The sequence below is a fragment of the Lepidochelys kempii genome, chromosome 12 (assembly GCF_965140285.1).
Source record: "Lepidochelys kempii isolate rLepKem1 chromosome 12, rLepKem1.hap1, whole genome shotgun sequence".
NCBI classification, from domain to species: Eukaryota; Metazoa; Chordata; order Testudines; family Cheloniidae; genus Lepidochelys; species Lepidochelys kempii.
In genome coordinates, this window is record NC_136391.1 from 21,091,312 (window position 1) to 21,116,473 (window position 25,162).

Here is a 25,162-nt window from a genome sequence, read left to right on the forward strand (position 1 = left end):
TTTCATTTTCTCTGTTTAACTTACATTGATTCTTTTTTTAATTACATGAATTTGAGACCAGAGGGCCAATTTTTTGATGGGGTTCTGAACAGCCTCCAAGTTTGCCAGCACAAACCCCAGAATTTTCTCATGGAAATTGCTCATGCAAAATAGGCCATTAGATAGTGGCCCCATTTTCACACACAGCTGTCACACAGATACATTTAAACTTGCAAAACTGCAGTCACAAATTAAGAGGCTGTTTTTGAAGATGTTATTCTTACCTGAATTTATTACATACAGTGCTATTATGTGTTTTCTTACTAAAATTAAAATTTGTATCAGGGTAGCTCAATTCAGTAGTATCAGCTGATTTACAATGGGGCCCTGATGATGACCTTACCCATAATTTATTTAAGGATGGATTGTTGGGGTTTTTTAAAATGTAATGTATGGAATGCTGAAAGTTTTTAAGTCATAAGTATCTTACCTAGATGTTACTTTCTTTTAGGGTCAAAAATTGGCTTTGTATACCAGTATCCTTTCTTTTCTAGCAAAGCAAACTTCAAAATTGGAAAGATTCCATTAAATTGTTGTTTTTCATTTACTAGCAGCTCCTAAATCAGTTAATATAATTTCTTCCCCATAGTGAATGCACAGTATTATAAGACTAAATGCTGTAATTTCTATTGATCTATTACCACAGTCTATTTAAGTGAAATAATTAAAATGATTTTTAAGGTTTGCCCAGTGTCTCAGTAAATCATATTGCACTGTGAAAGGCTCAGATATTTTTTTAATGCTCACATATTGGCACCCACAAGGGCTAGGACTAGAGCTGTATTTCCTTTTTTTGAGGGTAGTTTATGGAAGTCAGTGCAGCCATAGTCAAAATGCTTATTCATGTGTAGAGCCTCCGTGAAAACGTAAGGTCAGATTCTGTTCTCCTTGCACCAGTGCGCATCTAGAATCACTTGCCCTTGGCATCAGTGGAATTAGCCCTGATTTGCACTGATATAACCTTGCATCAGTGGAGTTATGCCAGATGGACACTGGTGTAACTGGGAGTAGAATTTGCTCTCTAGTTTGTGGGAAAGGCATTTTTAGTAAAAGGTTGAGTATCGCTGTTTAGTACTCATGGCTGTACTGGTGTAATAATACTGGTTAAAACCAAGAAAAGTTTTTAGGAGTTCCTAGAAAACTTCCCCCTTATGGCTGTACTTACACCATACCCCAGCTCTTGTTAGCTGGGATTACACTATGCAGCAGCAACAGTGAGCATGAACATTAGTTGGGTTTGCTTCTTCTAGTAGCATGGATAATAAAATCATAGAGGTGGTGGGGACAGAAGTTGGGGGTGGGGGAAGAGAAGCCTCTTCAGCCAGATTTGAGATAGCAAATTGTATTCAAGGTGCATTGATGAGAAACCAAGAGCAGCATTGTTTACTATAAGGTCTACATCTTATGCTAACTTACAGGTTGACAGAAAATGTGTTTAAAATAATTTCTACTGGCTAAAGTCCTGATCGTGCAGCGTACTGTGTGGGAGCAAAGGATGGACCATATGGGGGAGGGAGTCTTCGGCCAGCAATGCAATGAGGATTCATGCTGGTAACTGCCAGAACCACTAATGGGAGTTACAAAAGTAAACCTCCTCATACCATAGAATAGATTCCACAATAATTCTGAAAGAAGGATGGGGGCCCATGACCTTGACCTCAGCTCGGTGGGTAGCTAAATTCAGCAATAATTGTGAAACCAATTACATTTTAGGATATATACTGTAGTATATTTACTTTGAATATACATATGTACTATGCCTAAGTAAGCCTCAAGCTTAGCTTTATTATTGTACATTGTTTTGGCTTTATTCATGTGTGTAACATGGTGGGGAGAAATTATACTAAGAAGAGGAAAATGCCCTTGTGGAAACATTAAATTTTTAAGATGTTTTGTTGGATGCACTTTGAAACAGACGTCATTATCTTCTTTCTTGACCTTAACTTGCCACCATTTCCATTTTACTTCAAATGGATCGTTATTCTACAAAGTGAATTCAGCTGGAACTAATTGTTTTATTAAATAAAGTTTTTATTTTTGAACTGACTGCTCCAGGCACTAAGGAAAAACACTTCTTGCCATGGCTGTAGCAAATCTAGGTCAGAAATTCAAAAAGAAGTATTAGCAAATGGATGTAATCAAGCTGAAGGACAAGCGAACAGTCTACCTCAAAGGTGGAGGGGGGGAGATGAAACAACTGCTTTTTCTTCTGCTGCCTGACCACCGCTCCTTTCACAGACCCGTGGTGTGGTTTTTTTTGGAAAGAGCCTGCCATACTGAAGTGTAATTGCCAGTGTTTTTATTTTAAGTACCTATAATTAGGCTTGCATATTCATATTTAGACAACTAAATAAGAGGCCTAATTTTCAAGAGAGGTGAGCAGCTAGCAGCATCCCTTGGCATCCCTGCAACTGCTTGGTTCTCTGCACTGTTGAAAACTGGACTCCCTGTTTAGAGGATGAACTATGGACTTAGGATCCTAGCAATAGGCACCCATTTAAAAAAAAATCTTGGCCCCAGTTTGTCTTTGAAAATTTTCAATAACAAATTATTTTCCAAAATGGAACACTCCCAAACCAAAAGCAGGACAGCTCAATAAAATAAATGGCAAATTGCTAAAACAGACATGCTCTAAAAATATGAACATCAAGCAGTCCTCATGAGGGAACGTATCACACATGAAAGTATATTTACCTGATTATTTCTTAAAAGTATCATTTGAAGTACAAGTAAATTCTTTGTGATAGCTCTTATGAACAGATGGTTCAGATAGAGATTGATCAGAGGATCATTAATCTCACAGATATTATGTCCGTTATAATAGCTGTCTTTCTAATAATGGTGGCCCTGATTCCCCAGTGGGGTGTTCCCAATTGTATGCTGATGTAACACTCATAAAACCTCATAACACTGGAGTGTAACAGTGGTGAATCTGTAGCCTATAAGGCTAGCTTCTGGCTTGCCTATATATTTTTCTTATAGGTTTCTTATTTTTTTTATGGTTTTGATTGTTTTATTATAAAAGATTTATAATTTTATATTAAAATAGTTTGGGTGTAACGCAAGAGACCTACAGGCCATATTCTGTATGTTAAGCTAAGGCAAAGTTAGCATACATATGTCTGGGACCTTTTACCTAGATAGATAGTGATAAGTTAAAAGCATAAGGACCACATATGGCAGTGACCTTTAACTTAGATAGATAAAGGATGCATTGAAGCAGGGGGGCATAGAGGCTTTCCAAAGTTCATGCCCTCTGTAAACAGGTACACCACAAGAAAAGAACCGAAATAACCAGAAGAACAAAAATAACAAATGTGTGAATGATCTGAGGTCATTAATATGTATGTATATGTCATCAATATGTACAAACATACCAGCTTATGGAGTAAGTGAACCCCAACACTTTGAGTGAGGAAACTAGGTTTGGACATAGAAGGAGGGCTCAAGCACCCATGCCCTATAAGAGGAGTGACCCACCATGCCAAGAAATCTAATCTGATCATAAGCTCCAAGCGTCTTTCTTAGTTTGTTACTGTTAGTTTAATTTTAAGTTTTAAGTCAGTTAGTTACGTGAAATTCTAAGTCAGCTTCAATAGCTCTTAGCTCTAGCTTCTTCTAAGCTCTGCACCTCTCACTCAAGAATTGAGGAACCCGAGGCAAGGCTGGTCCCTGATCTCTTATAACCAGGTCATCAAGGAAGGGTGTGAGTACAGTATATTAATCAAAAGCTTTATAGTACATAATATAATATATGCATCTTTAAAATAATAGTATTGCATTTGTAACTCTGATTATTTTACCATTTGATTATAATTCCTTTTTATCTCAATAAAAGTCTTTAAGACTATTTTGGTCTCAGTGTGAGAGTCCTGGCATACCCCCCAGGGTCCTGTGCACATTCTGTGTAGCCTGATTCTGGGACAAGAACCTTCTCTTCTGATCAGATTAACTGGCGAGCCTATAACCCGTACTATCCAAATTAATTATATTAACCTCCTAAATCAGGCAACAAATCAGACCCAAGATGTTTGTTAAATAGAGCTCTATGCTCACTCCCCTCCAAAAGAGCACCATGGTCCCTAAGCAGCTGTCTACAAACACAGTTCGGCTTCAGCCACAAGTCAGTGAATGGTTAAGTCTGTTCGCAGGATTGTTCAAATTAAATATTTTAAGATGTACACAATTACAGGAGCCCAAAATCTGCTACTCTTATTTTAACAAGTGTAAAGAACTGAAATGTCACTCTCTCCTGGAGTAATCCTTGGCAGGCTAAAAGGTTTTCTCTCCTTGTTCCATTACAAAATGTATAAATTAATCTCATGATAAAATTAACATAGTGATGAGGCACATGAACTAGCATTGCCACATTCATCTATCCGCTTCCAGCATTTCTTGAGATTAGGGTTCATTTAATTAACAACCTGACAAGCTAGCTCACTCCAGAGCTGCAGCTCTACTTATTACTTTTGACCTCTTTAGACACTAGTCTCTTTATATTTTATCACCTTTTTGTTGCAGAGATTGAAGGAATATCTTGTGAACAGGGCAGGGTTTTTTTAATGTATTACAATGGTGTTGACCCCAGAGTTTTTATTTAAAATGCAATACAATAGCACTGACCCCAGCCAGACATCTGCAGCTCATGAGAAACTATATTATATATAGTCTGATCAAATGCCTTTAATCAGTTACATATCTTTACCTGAGCACCTCTGATAAAATGATAAGCACTCTCAACTCCCATTGACTACAGTGGGAATTGAGAGCCCAGCTTCTTGCAGGAATCAAAACTTAGATCTTCTCAGTTGTTTTCCTTTCCTTGTGTATGACAGTCTCATGGTAAAATCTCAGTGCAATAGAGTCCTTCTGTGCATGGACAAGTGGGCTCGTTTTTATTTCTATTACTGGAGTCTACCTGGACTTCTCTTAAAGTTTTATGTCACACTTCATATTATTAAGGGTCCATTGATAAAGGGTTAATACATGATTAATTGCTGCTACAAACATGTTGCAGATATGAGTATAAGTGTAACATAGTTATACTCACATCAGTAGAAAGTATTGCAGATGGTTATAAGCAATCTATTGAACTCTCTAGAGATCTATAACAATTAAGTGTGACTGTGACAGAGTGCAGGAAGTTAACAGATGAGCCTGCACTCTGATCACTCTCACACCAATTGGTTCCCCAGCCAAGGCTCATTGCGGTAATGAGTTAGGTGTGGGCTGGGTGAGCTAAAGAGCAAATTAGCCCATCCGCTCCAGAATTATAAGAAAGGCACAGAAAGAGGACGTGCAAGATTGAGGAGCAGGGCTAGCTGAGCCCAGAGTCAGAAAGGTCTCCGGGATGGGAAACCTCTTCTTCTTTTGGGCCCTGGAAAAATGCTGTGAGAATACAAGGGATGTTGTACATACTATTGTTGAACAAAACTGTAAAGGTGTTTGTGACTGAATACACCCCTGTATTCACACACTACACACTATTGTAATAATCTTTGTACAAAATGTGCCTTGTCACGTATCATTTGATCACTGAACAATAATAATCATGATGAAATCTGTTTAGCAACATTATATGTAAACTCATGAATTCCCTTTAAATGATGTTGGTAACACACATTGATCCATTAAAATAAAAATGTATTTCATAGTCATTCTGAACATTATGGATGGAGCCAATGCAGACTTTTTTGAGGTACGTAATGAGCATCCATGTTAAAAAAAAAAAAAAAAAAAAAAAAAAAAACACAAACACAAAAACCCACAAATCTTCCATTCCTCTCATCTCCAAAAGCGAGATAGCTCCTCACCTCTCCCATTTCCCTTTCCAGAAGACCTGTGAGGTATGAGAATGACTGAGACTACCTCTATCCACGTACACTGCACTTGGTCTCAAGAGGAAGGTGTTGGAGCTTGTGGTGATCAGCTCTAGGCTGGAGGTTTTCCTCATTGGATTCTGCTAAGTGGAAGGCAGTTTCAGGGAAACTCAGCAGAAGGTAAATGGATGTGCCTCAGCCCTACTCTCTGCTTAACCCAAGCACCAAGGCCCAAATCCTCAAAGGTATTTAGGTCCCTACCTTTCATTGAAATTAGTGGAAGATAGGAACCTGAATACCTTTTGAGGATCTGTGCCAAATGCTATGTCTTGCTAAGTTGGAAGGCTGCAAGTAGGTTTATGTTTGTTAGAGGCACAGTGCTTAGAGACTAGGGGCCAGATTTTGAAAGGTATTTATATGCCTCAAGTCCTTTAAAATTCTGGCCCTTGGTCTCTGAAAGCAGTTTACATTGTCTAGCAGGAAAAAGATGCATCCACCCCAAACATAAAATCCCTCTGTAACCTTTCTGTATGGGAACAAATCAATCTTGTTACAATGACTGTGCAGGGGTGCCTACAGAGAAGAGAAACACTTCCTACAAAGGGACTATTTATGCTCACTTATCTAAATGCACTGACATACAGGTGATCATGTGTGCCTGGCAAATGGGACTGTCCCTATTTTCAGGGACTCTCCTAGTATCTATGAGTTTTATAAAACTGGCACCTGGTTCCACCTGAGAAGCAAGGGGCCAGCTGAGCTGATTAAACTGACAGCATGCTCGTTGACAGCATGTGTGCTCAAGGACCAACAGTACCCACCAGGCTTGTTTTTTGTTGCTGCCCTGACACCCCCCACAACAGATCTCTTGGTAAGTCTTCACTCTTCATGAGTCCTTGAGAGTAAGACTCACTGTGATTAGGCAACCTTGGAAGTAACAAGGCTCCAGGGAGCTCTGCCATGTAACCACCAATTGCAAGTGGCTACTGATAGAGCCTGGTTGATATCTGCCCTCCTATTCATCAGCCCTTTCCTGGATTGTATGGGTATGCAAGGTATGAAGTGAAAAAGGTATCTGTTTCTAGGGAGTAATAGAAAGAAGGCAAAAAACTGACAAACCAAATCTGGTAGAAAAAGAGAGAGGGAAACAGGAGGAGTGCAGCAGTGAGATAGGGAGGAAAGAATAAAGGAGTAGATTAAAACAGGGAGGAAGAAAAAAGGAATGAACAGAGGGGAAAAAGCCAGGAGGAGCAGAAGACAGAGAAACAATAAGAGAAGGAGAAATTGGGGAAGGATTGTGCCTGCAGACACGAGATAAAAATAGAGTAAAGGAGCTGGACCTTAGATGAAAGGGAACACAAGTGTCAATACTATTTTCCCCTATTCTGCCCTTTACTATAGCATGTCTAGGGTTTTATTCCAAAAGGGGAAGGGTGTTATCTTAACTGAAGAGTGGGAAAGGGAGACCTGGACATGCTTTTTCCTTCTTCCCTCACCTATCCGGGCCCTTCTGTGCACACATCCCAACCCTGACCAAAACTATTCCATGAACTTCACCCCTACCACCATCATCTACAACACATGGCCCTATTTCTCACTTTGGGAATTATGGTCATCCTAGTAACACAGTACTGCTTTTAATTCTCCTTTTCTTGTCCCAATTTCTGCTATACACGTGAAAGGTACTGTACTGCTGTTAGGTTAATTATCACTATCAAGATCTATAGGAAACCTGTAATGCTAGAACAAAAGGTGGCCAAATAATATTAACTCCTGGTTGGAAGTGGGCTGTGTAGAATTAGATTCTACAGAGAAGCACTGATTGTACACCGTCTCTGTTTACCTGAAATATCAACAGAGAATACCCCAAAAGACACAGATGTGACCACAATTCTGATTCTTCATGTACCTGCAGGTAACAACCACCATAACTATTGGTTCCTAATCTACCAGTCTATAGCAGTCACAGCATATCAGGTTATTCATCAAGAGAACGAATGGAAATTCAAATAGGATGGGAATTGGCCATGTACAGAACAAATCACCACTGATAGCAAAGGAGACAGTTGAGAAGTTGCCATTTGACAGCATCAAAAGCTGAGTGAAAAACCAAACTAGTGCGGCAGTGATGTTCCTGTATATAGTAAAGAGGATCTCAAAACTTAATCCTTTCTACAGGAATGACTGTTTAACAGCAAACAGAAATGCTACACAACAGTTTGGCACAGAAAATAAAGATGACCTTTTCTGAATGAAACTGCAGGAAGAATTCAAATGGCAAAATCCAATTATTCACACTGGAATTGGGACAGGATATTGGGGTTCACAATTGCAACACTGCTCTTATGATTGGTTTCCTTGAAAAACAGGCAAATTTATCTCCCTCCAAAACCCCTTTTTCCCAAATAGGAATGTCCAGCACACTTCTCCACACGAACAATTTTCAATACTGTAAATGTGGTAAACATCAGATTTTTTTGCTGTCTATATTTTATTAAAACCTACTCTAAGGTATTTGATGGGAATTTGATTGGTTCTTAGCTGTTACTAATTAAATGCTTTTTATGGGCCCAATTCCCATCTATACCAAGGCTTCTTTACACTGCTCTGGGTAAATTATTTATTACTGTCCTTTTACAGAGCTGGAGTGGTACAAAGGGGCCTGAGTGTAAATGAGAATCTGGCCCCTATGTGTTGAGAGAAGCTGCAAATGTGCAATACGCAAAATCCTTTTAATGAGGTGCACTATATGTTTCAATAGCAGGTAGGTATTGCTGCCACACTTGAACAAAGTGCCTGCAAGACATGATAAAAAGACTCTCTTCAGTAGAACCACAGTAACTGGTATCTAAGACTTTTTCACTTTAATTCTTATCTTAGGCTGCCATCTAGTGAAAAAGATACTCGTCACACTGTGCATTTGGCTCATGCTAAGTTTTTATTTTTTCAGTATTTCCAAACACAAGCTTTCAAAAATCATGAGTCAGACCCTGCAAATAATCATATTGGCTTTAAAATCTAGCAATTTTTTTAAAAAATGCACTTTGGGTATTTGCCTTATCTTTTTTTCTTTTAGGTTGCACCTGAGTCATGTGTACAAACTTTTCTCCAAAACGATGAGGGCCAGTAACTTACTTTTTCTTTTGAATGAAAGTTTAGATTCTGATGTATTCACAGGATTCCAGGACTTGGGGTTTTAAGAAACCAATCAAACTGTAAGTGTCACAATAAAATGGGGGGAGATAACAACATTGTTTTTTTAACCACGTGTATTCCTGTTTAATATTCTGTGCTTTAAAGGCAAAATGAGACAATCTGAAACCAAATTGGTTAGAAATACTAATAGGATATTAGGGTCAAAGGCAGAGCCTGGCACACTACAGGTGAATTATACAAAAAATAACATTACAGTAATTGTGGTGGACTCCTGCACAAAATAGGTGAACATCTTCAGGCTTCCTATTAATGTACTCCATGCATGTGCTAGGCTGAGAGTCAGAGTTCATATTTCAATATCATCAGCCTAAGTGCTCCAGAAATACAGGCACAAAACCAACATGTGCACTAAACTCAGAGATGACTTCCTGTTCCAGGGAGGAGAGTCTGAGGGGAAATGTCAGGAGAAGGAATAAGGGATAGACGGTCCTAGGAGGAAAATACTTGATAGAGTTGAGAAGTGGAAGGGATATGAAGAAAGGGATTGGGCCACACATCCATCCCCAAATGATTTCTTCTAGGTAAGAAGAACGCCATTGATTTATCCAAGAAGTGCTACTGATGGTGGTGGTTTGGTAGTGAACAAGGTTGGGTGGAGGATTTGCCAGGAGGACTGGCATTTAGATGGAGGAAATCAGATCACGTGAATTTCAGAAAAAATTGTTTTCACCAAACCAAAGTACCCTAAAACACAATACCCCTAATATAATTTGGCCTAGAGGAACAGAAGTATGTCAGTCATGAGAGATTAAAATAGCTGGATATGTTCCCTCTATGTATTATTTATATTTATTGCTGGTAACAGTTTCTATTAGCACCAGTGTAGGGTACACTTTGATATAACCTAGGCTTGTTTTACACATAGCCATCAACTTAATTTGTGTCCCATCCATCTCCAAATTCAATTGATAATTTCCCCCTATTTTTCAAAATGTTCACTTTGCTCCTCTAATTTTAGCCCTTTGAAATGGAAAGAGAAGAAGCCACTCTCTCCCCTTTTTATGACTCTCCACAGTTAGGTCATCCTTTCATTGCTTCCACATCTATATGCAATTTCCCAAAAGACTCCCTAAACTTGGACTACACATAGTTTTTGTACTACTTTAAGAATATTGGTTTAGAAACAGATACTATTAAAGTAATACAACCACCTACTGTATAAAGTTATATTGGTATAAAGGTGCTTTTATCAGTATAGTTTACTCCCCTAAATTTAGGGAGGATAATAAATATATATTTACATTTAGGGGAATAAATTAAACCAATATAAGCACCTTTATACCATATAACAGGGGGGGTTGTATCACTATATCTGTTTCTCAACCCCTAAATTACTTCATCCCTTCAAATGCATTGTGAAACCCATTTGATGGTTCTAGGTATTGATGGAAATGTATTGTAATTATGTCCACATTGTTTCACTTCGATTTTTTTCTGTCTACATTTCACTTATTGGTTTTCATTTCCATAATCTCACTTGTACTTTATACTTTCTGTTTCTTTTCTTATTCTTCCTCATATTTATTGGATTAAATTTTCAACTCCTGCTTCTCAGAATTTTTTTGTTGGGACATGCACACTCATATATGCATTCCTCCCTCACTACATTAGACTTAAAGGTAAATTGGAGGATGAAGACATGGAACTGCTGGAAGAGACTGGCTTCCCCAGGCACTAGTTTAGCCTGGATCATTGGATTTACAACACCAGCACAGCCAACACTGATTTGACTATTAATCCCTTAAGTGCCTCAGGAACTGCAGCATAAATCCAGTGAAGGAGCACTCATATGGCTCTAAAGACCTATAGTGCTTATCCTGATATTCCTGTTCAGGAAAACTGAATAGCGGTGACAATTCAAAGAGTTAAATCTTTTTAAAACAGAGAGATCTGCTTGCAGTTGTGGTGGTGCTGAATCCTGGGAAGATATTTAGGATGATTCAGTGGATACCCATATTTACATCCACAGAGATTTGAATTCGCCACCAGCCCATTTCTTGCTTTCACTCAAACTTGCAGTTGCATTCACTGCTATCAGGTACCGAGCCAGTGCTTTACAGCTCCAGAATAGCACTCAACAGAGTAGCCATCTTTTTTATACACTGCCTCAGTAAGTAACTGTCTCTCATAACTATCTGTTCCTCTACCAAAGAGCAATTCATTATGCACCAACTCCATATCTATCCCTGTGACATGACTTTAGCATTCTTCTTCCTTTAGTGAACCTAAATCCTCTTCCTTTAGTGAACCTAAATCGTCAAGAATTATAGCATTCAAAAACCAGTCGGAGAACACTTCAATCTCTTTGGTCACTCGATTACAGACCTAAAAGTGGCAATTCTTCAACAAAAAAACTTCAAAAACAGACTCCAACAAGAGACTGCTGAATTGGAATTAATTTGCAAACTGGATACAATTAACTTAGGCTTGAATAAAGACTGGGAGTGGATGGGTCATTACACAAAGTAAAACTATTTCCCCATGTTTATTTTCCCTACTGTTCCTCACATGTTCTTGTCAACTGCTGGAAATGGCCCACCTTGATTATCACTACAAAAGGTCCCGTCCCCCCCGCTCTCCTGCTGGTAATAGCTCACCTTACCTGATCATTCTCGTTACAGTGTGTATAGTAACCCCCATTGTTTCATGTTCTCTGTGTATATAAATCTCCCAACTGTATTGTCCACTGCATGCATCCGATGAAGTGAGCTGTAGCTCATGAAAGCTTATGCTCAAATAAATTTGTTAGTCTCTAAGGTGCCACAAGTACTCCTTTTCTTTTTGTAAATCTCTGTAGATTTAGAATTTTAGGGTTTAGGGAATATGTACCAGGATGGTAGCTGTGGCATCAGGGTGTATGGGGTATTGGGAGGATACTGGGGAGTTATTAGTATCTGGCTGGTTTGGATGGTATCAGGGTGGTGATACCAGGGAATGATACTGGGGATTCAATGGTATCAGGGAGATATCAGGATAGGAATAGTATCTCCTGTGGTATCAAGTCACAGATGACACTGGAAAAACAATGAGGAGTCCGTGTGGCACCTTAAAGACTAAAAAATTTATTTGGGCATAAGCTTTTGTGGGCTAGAACCCATTTCATCAGATGCAGGGAGTGGAAAATACGGGAGCAGGTATAAATACTTGAAAAGATGTGAATTGCCTTACCAAGTGTGAGGTTAGTCTAATGAGACAATTCAATTGACAGCAGGATACCAAAGGAGGAAAAATAACTTCTGAAGTGGTAATGGGTTGATAGGGTGGAGAGAACTGTGTTAAAAACATAACATAGAGCGGGTAGTATAGAGAATGGATGGTATTGCAGTGGCACTGGTAGGTGGCTGATATCAAGAGGTTATCAGAGGGTGGTATGAGGGAGGTATCAGTAAGAGAATGGTATTAGGGAGTGAGTGGTATGAATGAAGGGATGGTATTGGTGAAGTACTGAGGAGAGGATGGTATCAGGGTCATATGAGCAAATGGCTGAAATCAAGGAAGTATTTGGTGAGCGGTTAGTATTGGGAAGATATCGGGGAGAGGATGGCAGCAGCAAGGTGGTATTAGGGACATCATGGTATTGTAGAGACAAAGGGATGAAAGTATTGGGAAGGTTAGAATCAGGGAGTTACTGAAATCAGGAAAGGGGTGGGATTGGGATGTATCAGGGAGGTATCGATAAGCATGTGCTAGTGACAAAGGGATAGTACCGGAGAGGAGTGCTTTCAGGGTGGTATTGGGAAGGGGATAGTATCAAGCAGGGAGTAATATCAGGAGTGAGTGAAATCAAGGAGATTGGAACTGGGAAGCATCAAGGAGGCAATGATAAGTATGCGGTATTGACAAAGGGTTGATATCAGAGAAGTATCAGGCAGGAAGGGTACTGGGGATATGGCAAGGGGGTAGTATCAGGGAGTGAGTACTACCGGGGTAAAAGGTGGTATCAGGGAGGGTTGGTATGAGAAAGGTTAACTTATTGGGACAGGGTAACACCGGGAGGTTAAGGTCTGGAGTAGGGATAGGAGGGAGGTATTGGGGGGGCTATCAGTAGCTGAACTGGTACGTGGGCTAAAAGTTGCTGTACTGGTGAGTGAACAGTGTCTGTATTGGTGAGTGCAGGGGCTGGCACTAGGTGTATTGGTGAGAAGCTAGGCTGGCACGGGATGTATGAGTGAGTGGTGGGTCTGACACTGGGTGTTGTTAGAGAGCTTATTCCTTCACTCTCCCACTTCCCTGGTCCTTCTCACATGAACAGAGAGCAACAATACCCGAAGTCCGAAGGTGCAAACAATTCGATGTTTATTGGGGTGAACTTCCAGCAAGCTTAAATACAAGTTCCTTTTCCTTATTTCTGAATCCCAACTTACTTCCTGTTTGCCCCTAATTTATATAGTAATATTCTTAGCTATACCTTAACCAATCATTCTACTAAAATTTAACTAACCAATCCTAACATATTGTAACATGATTATGTGACCAATTATATCCCACCACCTTAATTAGTTTACACCCAGCAAGATTAATTATACAGCAGACAGGAACAATCACAGAACCAGACAGAGATTATACAGACAAACAATAGCAAAGTGGGAACTATAATGGCAAGACAATACAGAAGTGAGGATTTCACATCCCAGTATTGATAAGTGAGTTCTTGCCAGACAGGATGCTATCAAACTAAGTTTTCTTTTACATTTTCTAGGCACTTCCCTTTCTCTGGAGCTGATAGGCACTATCAGGACAGGATTGTATTCCTAACAGCCCAATAGCACCTTCTTTCCATGTGACTACTTTGGAATGTGAGGATGTGACCGGTCGCTTCCCAGCTTATGGCTGCCTCTGTCGCTTAGCCAAAGGCCTTAGCCTAAGAACAGGGCCCCAGACTGTCACAGTAAGAGAAGGACCTTACATTGGACCTTACAGTGATTTTGATTCTTTCTTTTATACCTCTAACTAGCCAAGTGATAAGAATACACCTAAATTCTTAAAGTACAGGCCTTTGCAGGCAGGCCTGAATATCTATATCCTAACAGGTGTGTTGATGGGTGACACTGGATATACTGGTGGGGGTTAGTGAGAGTGGATGTGGGGTTTGGTGACACTGGGTGTACTGGTGAGGAGCTGGCTAAGTGGGCGTGTTGGCAGAGGGCTGGGTGACGCTGGGTGTACTGGTGAGGAGCTGGCTAAGTGGGCGTGTTGGCAGAGGGCTGGGTGACGCTGGGTGTACTGGTGAGGAGCTGGCTAAGTGGGCGTGTTGGCAGAGGGCTGGGTGACGCTGGGTGTACTGGTGAGGAGCTGGCTAAGTGGGCGTGTTGGCAGAGGGCTGGGTGACGCTGGGTGTACTGGTGAGGAGCTGGCTAAGTGGGCGTGTTGGCAGAGGGCTGGGTGACGCTGGGTGTATTGGTGAGGAGCTGGCTAAGTGGGCGTGTTGGCAGAGGGCTGGGTGACGCTGGGTGTATTGGTGAGGAGCTGGCTAAGTGGGCGTGTTGGCAGAGGGCTGGGTGACGCTGGGTGTACTGGTGAGGAGCTGGCTAAGTGGGCGTGTTGGCAGAGGGCTGGGTGACGCTGGGTGTACTGGTGAGGAGCTGGCTAAGTGGGCGTGTTGGCAGAGGGCTGGGTGACGCTGGGTGTACTGGTGAGGAGCTGGCTAAGTGGGCGTGTTGGCAGAGGGCTGGGTGACGCTGGGTGTATTGGTGAGGAGCTGGCTAAGTGGGCGTGTTGGCAGAGGGCTGGGTGACGCTGGGTGTACTGGTGAGGAGCTGGCTAAGTGGGCGTGTTGGCAGAGGGCTGGGTGACGCTGGGTGTATTGGTGAGGAGCTGGCTAAGTGGGCGTGTTGGCAGAGGGCTGGGTGACGCTGGGTGTACTGGTGAGGAGCTGGCTAAGTGGGCGTGTTGGCAGAGGGCTGGGTGACGCTGGGTGTACTGGTGAGGAGCTGGCTAAGTGGGCGTGTTGGCAGAGGGCTGGGTGACGCTGGGTGTACTGGTGAGGAGCTGGCTAAGTGGGCGTGTTGGCAGAGGGCTGGGTGACGCTGGGTGTACTGGTGAGGAGCTGGCTAAGTGGGCGTGTTGGCAGAGGGCTGGGTGACGCTGGGTGTATTGGTGAGGAGCTGGCTAAGTGGGCGTGTTGGCAGAGGGCTGGGTGACGCTGGGTGTATTGGTGAGGAGCTGGCTAAGTGGGCGTGTTGGCAGAGGGCTGGGTGACGCTGGGTGAGGAGCTGGCTAAGTGGGCGTGTTGGCAGAGGGCTGGGTGACGCTGGGTGTACTGGTGAGGAGCTGGCTAAGTGGGCGTGTTGGCAGAGGGCTGGGTGACGCTGGGTGTATTGGTGAGGAGCTGGCTAAGTGGGCGTGTTGGCAGAGGGCTGGGTGACGCTGGGTGTATTGGTGAGGAGCTGGCTAAGTGGGCGTGTTGGCAGAGGGCTGGGTGACGCTGGGTGTACTGGTGAGGAGCTGGCTAAGTGGGCGTGTTGGCAGAGGGCTGGGTGACGCTGGGTGTACTGGTGAGGAGCTGGCTAAGTGGGCGTGTTGGCAGAGGGCTGGGTGACGCTGGGTGTACTGGTGAGGAGCTGGCTAAGTGGGCGTGTTGGCAGAGGGCTGGGTGACGCTGGGTGTACTGGTGAGGAGCTGGCTAAGTGGGCGTGTTGGCAGAGGGCTGGGTGACGCTGGGTGTACTGGTGAGGAGCTGGCTAAGTGGGCGTGTTGGCAGAGGGCTGGGTGACGCTGGGTGTACTGGTGAGGAGCTGGCTAAGTGGGCGTGTTGGCAGAGGGCTGGGTGACGCTGGGTGTACTGGTGAGGAGCTGGCTAAGTGGGCGTGTTGGCAGAGGGCTGGGTGACGCTGGGTGTACTGGTGAGGAGCTGGCTAAGTGGGCGTGTTGGCAGAGGGCTGGGTGACGCTGGGTGTACTGGTGAGGAGCTGGCTAAGTGGGCGTGTTGGCAGAGGGCTGGGTGACGCTGGGTGTACTGGTGAGGAGCTGGCTAAGTGGGCGTGTTGGCAGAGGGCTGGGTGACGCTGGGTGTACTGGTGAGGAGCTGGCTAAGTGGGCGTGTTGGCAGAGGGCTGGGTGACGCTGGGTGTATTGGTGAGGAGCTGGCTAAGTGGGCGTGTTGGCAGAGGGCTGGGTGACGCTGGGTGTACTGGTGAGGAGCTGGCTAAGTGGGCGTGTTGGCAGAGGGCTGGGTGACGCTGGGTGTACTGGTGAGGAGCTGGCTAAGTGGGCGTGTTGGCAGAGGGCTGGGTGACGCTGGGTGTACTGGTGAGGAGCTGGCTAAGTGGGCGTGTTGGCAGAGGGCTGGGTGACGCTGGGTGTACTGGTGAGGAGCTGGCTAAGTGGGCGTGTTGGCAGAGGGCTGGGTGACGCTGGGTGTACTGGTGAGGAGCTGGCTAAGTGGGCGTGTTGGCAGAGGGCTGGGTGACGCTGGGTGTATTGGTGAGGAGCTGGCTAAGTGGGCGTGTTGGCAGAGGGCTGGGTGACGCTGGGTGTACTGGTGAGGAGCTGGCTAAGTGGGCGTGTTGGCAGAGGGCTGGGTGACGCTGGGTGTATTGGTGAGGAGCTGGCTAAGTGGGCGTGTTGGCAGAGGGCTGGGTGACGCTGGGTGTACTGGTGAGGAGCTGGCTAAGTGGGCGTGTTGGCAGAGGGCTGGGTGACGCTGGGTGTACTGGTGAGGAGCTGGCTAAGTGGGCGTGTTGGCAGAGGGCTGGGTGACGCTGGGTGTACTGGTGAGGAGCTGGCTAAGTGGGCGTGTTGGCAGAGGGCTGGGTGACGCTGGGTGTACTGGTGAGGAGCTGGCTAAGTGGGCGTGTTGGCAGAGGGCTGGGTGACGCTGGGTGTACTGGTGAGGGCCTGGGTGATAGTGGATGTACAGGTGGTACCAGTGGTGTGTTGGTGGGGTGGGAGTGAGACTGGGTGTCTTGGAGGAGACTGGGGGTTGCCTCCTGTCCTGACTTTATTGCCACGCTGTTGCTGTTGGATGTTGTTCTCGAAGCCCCTGCAGCAGGGCCAGATTAATTCTCCTGTGGGCCCACGGCTATTAGGTTTTGTGAAGCCCCTGTATATAAGTCTTCTTCCTAATTTAAAACAAAATTGTCACAATTATGGCATCGAGGCTATTAACGCTATACTAAACTTGACTTTTAATTAACATAAAGCCATTCTGTGGTTACAGTTCAGTCTCAAAACATGTAGACTATAGTTAAGTTAATTCAAAATAGCCTACTTCTTACCTTAGAAGAGCTGTTATATTAGTTTCTTTCTGGGAGGGAATTTGGGTGCAGGATGGGGGCGAGGGCTGCAGGCTCTGGGAGGGAGGGAGTTTGGTGCAGGAGGGGATTCTGACCTGGGGGTGGGGTTGAGGTGCAGTGTAGGCTCCGGCCAGGAGGCGCTTACCACAGGTGGCTCCGGGCCAGTAGCGTAGCAGGGTTCAGGGATCGCCCCCCACTGCTCCTGGAAGTGGCTGGCTGCTGGCACATCTCTGCACACCCCCGTGGGGAGGGGGACAGCATGTCTCTGTGCACTGCCCACACCCACAAACACCGCCCACGCAGCTCCCATTGGCCGGGAACTGGCCAATGGGAGCTGCGGGGACGGTGCTGGGGGCGGGGCAGCATGCAGAGCCACCTCCGCCCCCCCCCCCCCCCGCCAGGAGCCACAGAGACGTGCCGGCAGCGGGAGCGGCCTGGGGCCATGGCAGGCAGCCTGCCTGAGCCTTGCTGCGCGGCTGGACTTTTAGCAGCCTGGAGATCGCCATCGACTGGCAGAGGCTCCAGGAGCGACCAGTCAATCACGATTGATGGGTTGGTGACCACCGAATTGCATATAATTACGGATTTATTTTTGTGGCCGCCCCTCAGCCCGAGGCTGCAGCCCCTAAAGCCCTTGCATTAATCCAGCCTCCTGCGAGCCAGTGGGCTCGGCGCGGCCAGGGCAGCCTCCCTGGTAACGGACATCTCGCGGGTTCCGCCCGCCAGGCCGGCTCCTGGGGCAGCAACGGCAGGGCCGGCTGGGCGCAGAGTGACGGCGGCCGAGGCTATAGAGCCCGCCTCATCTCCTTTTACTTCGGCCTTTTCGGGGCGGGGCTGTTGCACATGTGCTCTTCTCCGAAAGCCCGTTCAGCGCAGCTCAATGCACATGCGTCCTCCTTCAGTAATCGTTTGCTAATTGGATACTATTAATTTAGGCTTAAATAGAGACTGGGAGTGGCTAAGTCATTATGCAAGGTAGCCTATTTCCCCTTGTTTTTTTCTAACTGCCCCCCACCGACGTTCTGGTTAAACTTGGATTTGTGCTGGAAATGGCCCACCTTGATTACCATGCACATTGTAGGGAGAGTGGTCAGTTTGGATGAGCTATTGCCAGCAGGAGAGTGAGTTTGTGTGTGTATGGGGGTGGGGGTGAGAAAACCTGGATTTGTGCTGGAAATGGCCCAACTTGATTATCATGCACGTTTTAAAGAGAGTGGTCACTTTGGATGGGCTATTACCAGCAGGAGAGTGAGTTGGGGCGGGGGGCGTGAGAAAACCTGGATTTGTGCTGGAAATGGCCCAACTTGATGATCACTTTAGATAAGCTATTACCAGCAGGAGAGTGGGGTGGGAGGAGGTATTGTTTCATGGTCTCTGTGTGTATATAGTGTCTTCTGCAGTTTCCCCAGTATGCATCCGATGAAGTGAGCTGTAGCTCACGAAAGCTCATGCTCAAATAAATTGGCTAGTCTCTAAGATGCCACAAGTCCTCCTTTTCTTTTTGCGTTTGCTAACAAGCGCTCCCAGGTTGCAGAGCGTGCGTTCCCTGGGGGTGGGGATAGGTCGAGGTACACGGACGCATGCGCTTGGCTTTGGTTGGCTGAGGGGACAAAGCCCCCGGAAGCTGTTGCGCTGCAGGGGGCGAACTCCTTGTGGATATTTGTGCGCGCGCCAGTTGGTACGGCCCCGCCTCCTCGCTGCTACGCATGCGCGTTCCTTTGGGAGCCTGGCTGTGACGCGCCTCGGGCTAGGTCGCAGCGTGCTGACTTCGTTGGTCGGAGCCGGAAGCGCTGCCTAGTTACCAAGATGGAGAGTAAGTGCTTGGGGGGCTGGGCCGTTGAGAGGCTTCTATCGCCCCGTTCTCGCCCCCCATATCGTGGGCCGGGGTCCCATCCCACCCCCCCCCCCGGCTCCTAGTTGTACGTGTCGCAGACAGCGGCGGCTCCGCGGGCTCGCCCAGCGACCAGCGCCTCCCCCTGCTGGGGTGGGGTCACCCCCCGCGTTTGCCGGCAGCCCGGCCCCGCTGAGGGGCGAGCGGCATGTCCCATCGTGCTCTCCAGCGCTCCTCGCTGCGTGGCCCCGGTGGGCCCCCGGGCGGGGAAGCAGACTCGCTAAAGTCGTGTGGGGAAAGGTGATGCCCCTGATCACAGGGAATTGTGTTAATGTGTGTTGCAGGTGTGATTTATAGTACGCTACCGCCGCAGGCTGCAAAGCTATTGGATCTCCAGGTATCAGCGACTTTAATTGCTGTTCTCATAAAGAAAATGGTGTGAGTTGGACTCACCTCTTTTGTAGCTGGTAACGTGAGTTAATGCTGTTTGTTTCTTATTCAGATTGTCCATTTTATCTAAAACCTTGGTCATGATCATTTTCATCTGATACAGGGAGGTTAATCAAGATAATGTTAGAATTGAATTCTAGTCTTGGCATTTTGGTCAGAGTCATTCAGCAAGCACTAAATATTGTTTCCACTTTGGCTTAGCAAAGGTCATTTTGATCATTTTAGAGTTATGAGCCAGTTTAAAAACACAGGTTCAGAAACCTGACTACATGTGGCTGAAGATGGTATTTAGAATTTTTTTAACTATTTTTCCATAAAGTTTTTCTAGCAACTTGTTCATTCTCAAGGACTCAGTGCTCCAACTTGATCTATGCAGGCAGGACCCTGCACCTATGTGGAGCCCAATTAGAGACAATGGTTCTCAACACAGGTGCAGGGCCCTAACTGTTTTTCTTTTTTATACATATACTCACTGTGTGTAGTGGGGTCCTGAATAATTTTGCCTGAATGTTTTGACTGTTACTGTCTTTTCCCCTACCTGTTTTCTAAGACTCAAATTTGGAGCCTCTTAAACTTCATAAAGTCTTAGCAAATAATGTATCATAGCGATGTTGGCTAAACTGGCTTACCTTTTTTCATAACAATAGCTGGTGTTTTATGTTTTACATGGAAACTTTCAAGTGGATATAGCAGTGGTTTTCAAACTTTTGTAGTGGTGACACCTGTCACAGTAAGCCTCTGAGTGCGACCCCCCCCCTTATAAATTAAAAACATATTTTAATATATTTTACACCATTATAAATGCTGGAGGAAAGGCAGGATTTGGGGTGGAGGCTGGCAGCTCGTGACCCCCCATGTAAATAACCTTGCAACCCCCTGAGGGGTCCCAACCCCCAGTTTGAGAACCCCTGGGATATAGCTTGAAACAGCTGTTTTACATAACCCTGAAAATAACAGTTTCTGTTTGAAACAGATTCTTAAAAATCTGTGGTGACTTCAGTGGAGAAACTTGGACAACACTCTTCCTGCACAAATTGCTGTCTTATCTGTATTTTTCTTTTTATAATTATTAGGATGTTTGTATGAAAATGGGAATGTTGGCTCTTAAGAGTGAGTTTGGAACTAGATAGCCCAGAATTCTTAGTGGAATATGAACTCTTTTGCTTTGTCACCTGTTTAAAGTCAGTAACAAAGTCAGATTTGTCTGATAACTGATAGATGGCTTATCTGTAGGTCCCTACCAAATTCACAGTCCATTTTGGTCAATATCATGATCATAGGATTTTAAAAATTGTAAATTTCATGATTTCAGCTATTTGAATCTGAAATTTCACAGTATTGTAACTGAAGGGGCCCTGACCCAAAAAGGAGTTGTTGGTTGGGGGGGGGGTGTTCACAAGGTTATTGTAGGGGTGTTCACAAGGTTATTGTAGGGGGTATTGCAGTATTGCTGCCATTACTTCTGCACCGCTGCTGGTGGCGGTGCTGCCTTTAGAGCTTGACAGCTGGAGAGAGGTGGTTACTGGCCGGGAGCCCTGGTCTGAAGGCAGAGCCATCGCCAGCCGCAGCACAGAAGTAAGGATGGCCTGGTACAGTATTGCCACCCTTAGTTTTGCACTGCTACCTGCAAAGCTGGGCCTTTAGTCAGCAGCTGCCCACTCTTCGGCTACCCAGCTCGGAAAGCAGCAGTGCAGAAGTAAGGGTGGCATGATGTGGTATTGCCACCCTTCTGTGCTGTTGCTGGCGGGGCGCTGAAGGCATTGCAGTAGTAAGGGTGGCAATATCATTACCCACTCTTTCAAAATAACCTTGTGACCCCCTCCCCCCCATTAACTCCCTTCTGGGTCAGGACCCCCAATTTGAGAAACGCTGGTCTCCCCTGTGAAATCTGTATAGTGTAGGGTAAAAAGCACACAAAAGACTAGGTTTCACGGTCCATGACGTGTTTTTCATGACCGTGAATTTGGTAGGTCCCTACTTATTTGCAATGAGTCTGGCTTCACTTCTTTAAGTTATCTGTTGTAAACAAGCCTCTCTGCAATCAGTTTCTTCTCATAGCTAATGTCTAATGAATAGACTTCCACATCATAGAACCCGTTCAGCCTTCACAGATAAAAGGATGATGGAATGGCTATGGAAACTAAACTACCATCACATCTCTAAAGTTAGTCCCCTCACTTAAGGATTTTGAGGCACTTTGATGGGTCAGTGTGGAAATGTTTCATGGAAATATAAATAACTTAAGTATCTAGAATATTATCAGTTTTTCATGGTATATTAACATGTATTTAATATCAGTGGTACCAAACACTGATGAGATTACTAGTCAGTGGATATTCTTAACTTTTAACAACTTTTATTTTGGAGCTTCAAGGATCAAAAGAGGCTGAAGCTTTTGTAAATGCCTTTCTGAAGCGTAGTATGCCACGACTGAAAGATGAAGCCATCCAGGATAAGCTAACCCGAAAAGCTGTAGTTCTTGAGCATTGTCCTAAAAGAAGGAAAAAGGACAAAAGGAAGAAAACAAAAGGGTTTTCTGCCAAGCAGAGGAGAGAAATGCGTCTCTTTGAAATTAAACCAGAACAGCAAAAGTAAGAACTTAAAAGGCTTTCTTTTTGTGAGTTATCAAGTAAAAGTTGAAAGCTTGTTGAAAGCAGCATACGTGCAGCAGCATGTATGTATTGGTGCTAACAGTTATTAATTAGTACTCTTAACCTTTTGCTGAGTTAGGTCAGTTCTGTGCTGCTCATAACATTTGGCTATGTAAGGACAGTTCTTTATTTTTTTATTTTAGAAGTATATATTGTGAATATCACTGACATTGCCTTCTTTTTGTGCTTGTAAATCTAAATATGGTGAGAAGTCAGTATCAAATTACTATACGGAGCCACAGGTCCCTAGTTTAAAAGGTTAGAATGACAGTGACCAGACTTAGTATCTCACAGTGCATTAAATGATTTTATTAAAATGCATCCTCTTTGCATAGTTGGAAAATGAAGTAGACAGAGAGAATACAAGAGTAGGAGTTTCTAAGCACACAAAATGCAACATCTTATGTGATGTACATTAGAAACCTCTTTTTAGAGTAAGTAATCTTACAGCTTGGAATGTTGTATTGTATAGCTAATGACTTCATGAGATACTCCAAAGAAACAAGTTCTAACTTTGTATGTAAATTATAGGTTGGTTAGTAGTTAAGCTGTTGTTTTGTATCATACAGACTTCTGAAAAGATACTGTATAATCTTTTTTGTCTCTTGCTGACTATTGAAGATATGAGTTGTTTCTACCATTACATGAACTCTGGAAACAATACATCAGGGATCTGTGTAATGGACTCAGACCAGATGCGTAAGTTCAGTTTATTTAAAAATATGTAGGGTCTAGATTGATCTTTCAAAGACTATCATCTTATTACCATAAGTATAAACATTTTGCATAATGTTTTTAAACAAGCATGTATTTCTATATTTTTGTAAATACAAAAGTGTACTGACTTTAACACCACAGACAAAATTTATTGTAAATATAGATTTTTTTTTTTAATGTTTTTCTTTGTTTTTTTTTAAGACAACCACAGATGATTCAGGCCAAATTGCTAAAAGCTGATCTCCATGGAGCTATTGTTACAGGTATTACTTTTTCCTTTCCTTTTTTTTTTTTTGAGGGCTTCTTTCAAAGTCCTCCCAAAGGGGTGGCAGTCACCCTACACTTCCTGTTTCTAAACCCACATGTTCCTTTCCCTTAACTTCTGCCACAAACACATTTAACTGTTCTTTCTGTAGTCTTAGTACTTGTGTAAACTCTCCAAATGTTACCTACTTTGGGGTCACATATTGAGACCTAATTATTATTTGACCTACTCCCCCCTGATCAGACTTACCCCGGTACTTCATTTAAGTACTTGTGGAAACCCTCCTTTGTTAGAATTCATTGTTAATATGCACAGCCACCAATAGCTATGTGATTGCTACTAGTATTAGTATGACTTCTTAGTAGAATTAGATATATTTATTCTGAATTACTACAAGCTACCTTTTTAAAATTATGAAGCTACAATATAGATCATTTGCAAATTCTTCTACTGATACATCTGTTTGTTGTTGGTTTTTGGTTTTTTTAGTAACTAAATCAAAATGTCCCTCTTATGTTGGGATCACGGGAATTATTCTACAGGAAATGAAGCATATTTTCAAAATTATCACTAAAGAAGATAAATTAAAAGGTATGTACTACAAGTTTTCTCTATCTTTCACATTTTGAGTAGTCAAAATATTACTTCTGCACATTATTCATCTGATACGTTCTTTGTAAGCCCAAGTGGCAATGCAGGCCGCATAGTACTTATTAATAAAAATCATGCAGCCATGTTCTTGTTGAACAGAATTCTCACCAGAGCAGAACACCTATGGACAGATTGGCTTCATGGAAAATAGCAAAAGATATGCCAGAATCAGATTGATTGTGTTGATCTGATTGTCAGTTTTGATGCTCTTTGTGACATACTAATCGGATGTTTCAAAACATTGGATGCTTTCAAACATTAGAATTCTTGAAGAAGACAGGCCTTCTAAGACTTAGTCATGCCAAAGTACCAGAACCTTGAAGGACAGAGAATTACATTAGTACATTACTAATAGTTTTGTTTTGTTTTTTCCTCTTCAACTTCTCTTTCAGTTATTCCCAAGCTTAACAATGTATTTAGCCTGGAGGTTGATGGCTTTATTTCCCACATCTATGGTAGCAAGTTCCAGCTTAGAGCAAGTGAGCGTTCTGCAAAGAAGTTCAAAGCAAAAGGAACTATTGACCTGTGATTTTAAGGAAATTCAAAGATATTGGGGATTCATTCATAAACTGAAAATCAAGTTAAAAAACAAGAACATATGGAATTCTACGTCCTCTAAAGTGTTTCTTTATACAGAAGTATGAGTTACAAGACACATTTATGTTACATCTGTTTTTATGTACTAGGTGGTCTCCCAGAATCCTCAGATTGCAGTAAATGTCATTATTTCATTTCCTGAAAATATAGTGTATCACATTTTGGTCTTTTTTTTAAATAGTAAACTAACATTTGTGATTCACATCACTTTGTTTTTAAAAATAAAATCCTTTTCCCAATTATTTTTTGACTTAATATAACTTTAATTGTGTTGGTTTAGTGTATATAATAGATGTCTCAATTTACATATTTTCAGGTAAATCATACGGTGGAACATGTATGAATTCTAATTCCTGATGTTAAAAGTTCTCTCTCTGATGTGTTTCGTGGACAGACAGGCTTATATGGAGGAATTTACGTACTGAAAATGAATTAAATCTTGTTTACAACTTGTTTTTAAATTCTGTGTTTTGGCTTCCATACATATTACAGTGCTTGTAAGAAGACTGTAAAAGACTTAAGGCTTTTACAGTATAATCACCACTTGGTGGTGTAAACACAAAATAATTTTTTATGACTTAAATTTTATACACTTGCTTTGTGTAAACTATTTTCTCCTAGAAGCAGGAGCAACTGTTTCATCTGCTCAGTTTTATTTTGACCTATCTGTGACACATACCAGTGCTTACAAA

The 25,162-nt window shown here is 43.4% G+C and overlaps 1 protein-coding gene across 6 annotated transcripts; it reads left to right on the forward strand.

The window, feature by feature from the left end:
- Positions 1-19,005: 19,005 nt before the first annotated feature.
- POP4 (POP4 ribonuclease P/MRP subunit) lies at positions 19,006-24,931 on the forward strand. 6 transcript variants are annotated; one of them, XR_012154494.1, is made up of 8 exons: positions 19,006-19,121; positions 19,484-19,575; positions 21,957-22,180; positions 22,862-22,939; positions 23,159-23,220; positions 23,712-23,813; positions 24,266-24,511; positions 24,787-24,931. XR_012154494.1 is itself a non-coding variant. In XM_073307783.1 (7 exons), exons 1-7 carry the CDS (start codon positions 19,115-19,117, stop codon positions 24,400-24,402), a joined length of 702 nt encoding a protein of 233 aa, XP_073163884.1. In that variant the 5' UTR covers positions 19,006-19,114; the 3' UTR covers positions 24,403-24,931. The 6 variants fall into 6 exon arrangements, 5 of the variants coding, with proteins under 5 accessions (XP_073163884.1, XP_073163886.1, XP_073163887.1 ...); XM_073307783.1 differs by having other exon boundaries at positions 24,266-24,931; XM_073307785.1 differs by having other exon boundaries at positions 19,008-19,121; positions 19,484-19,536; positions 24,266-24,931.
- The last annotated feature ends 231 nt before the right edge of the window (positions 24,932-25,162 follow it).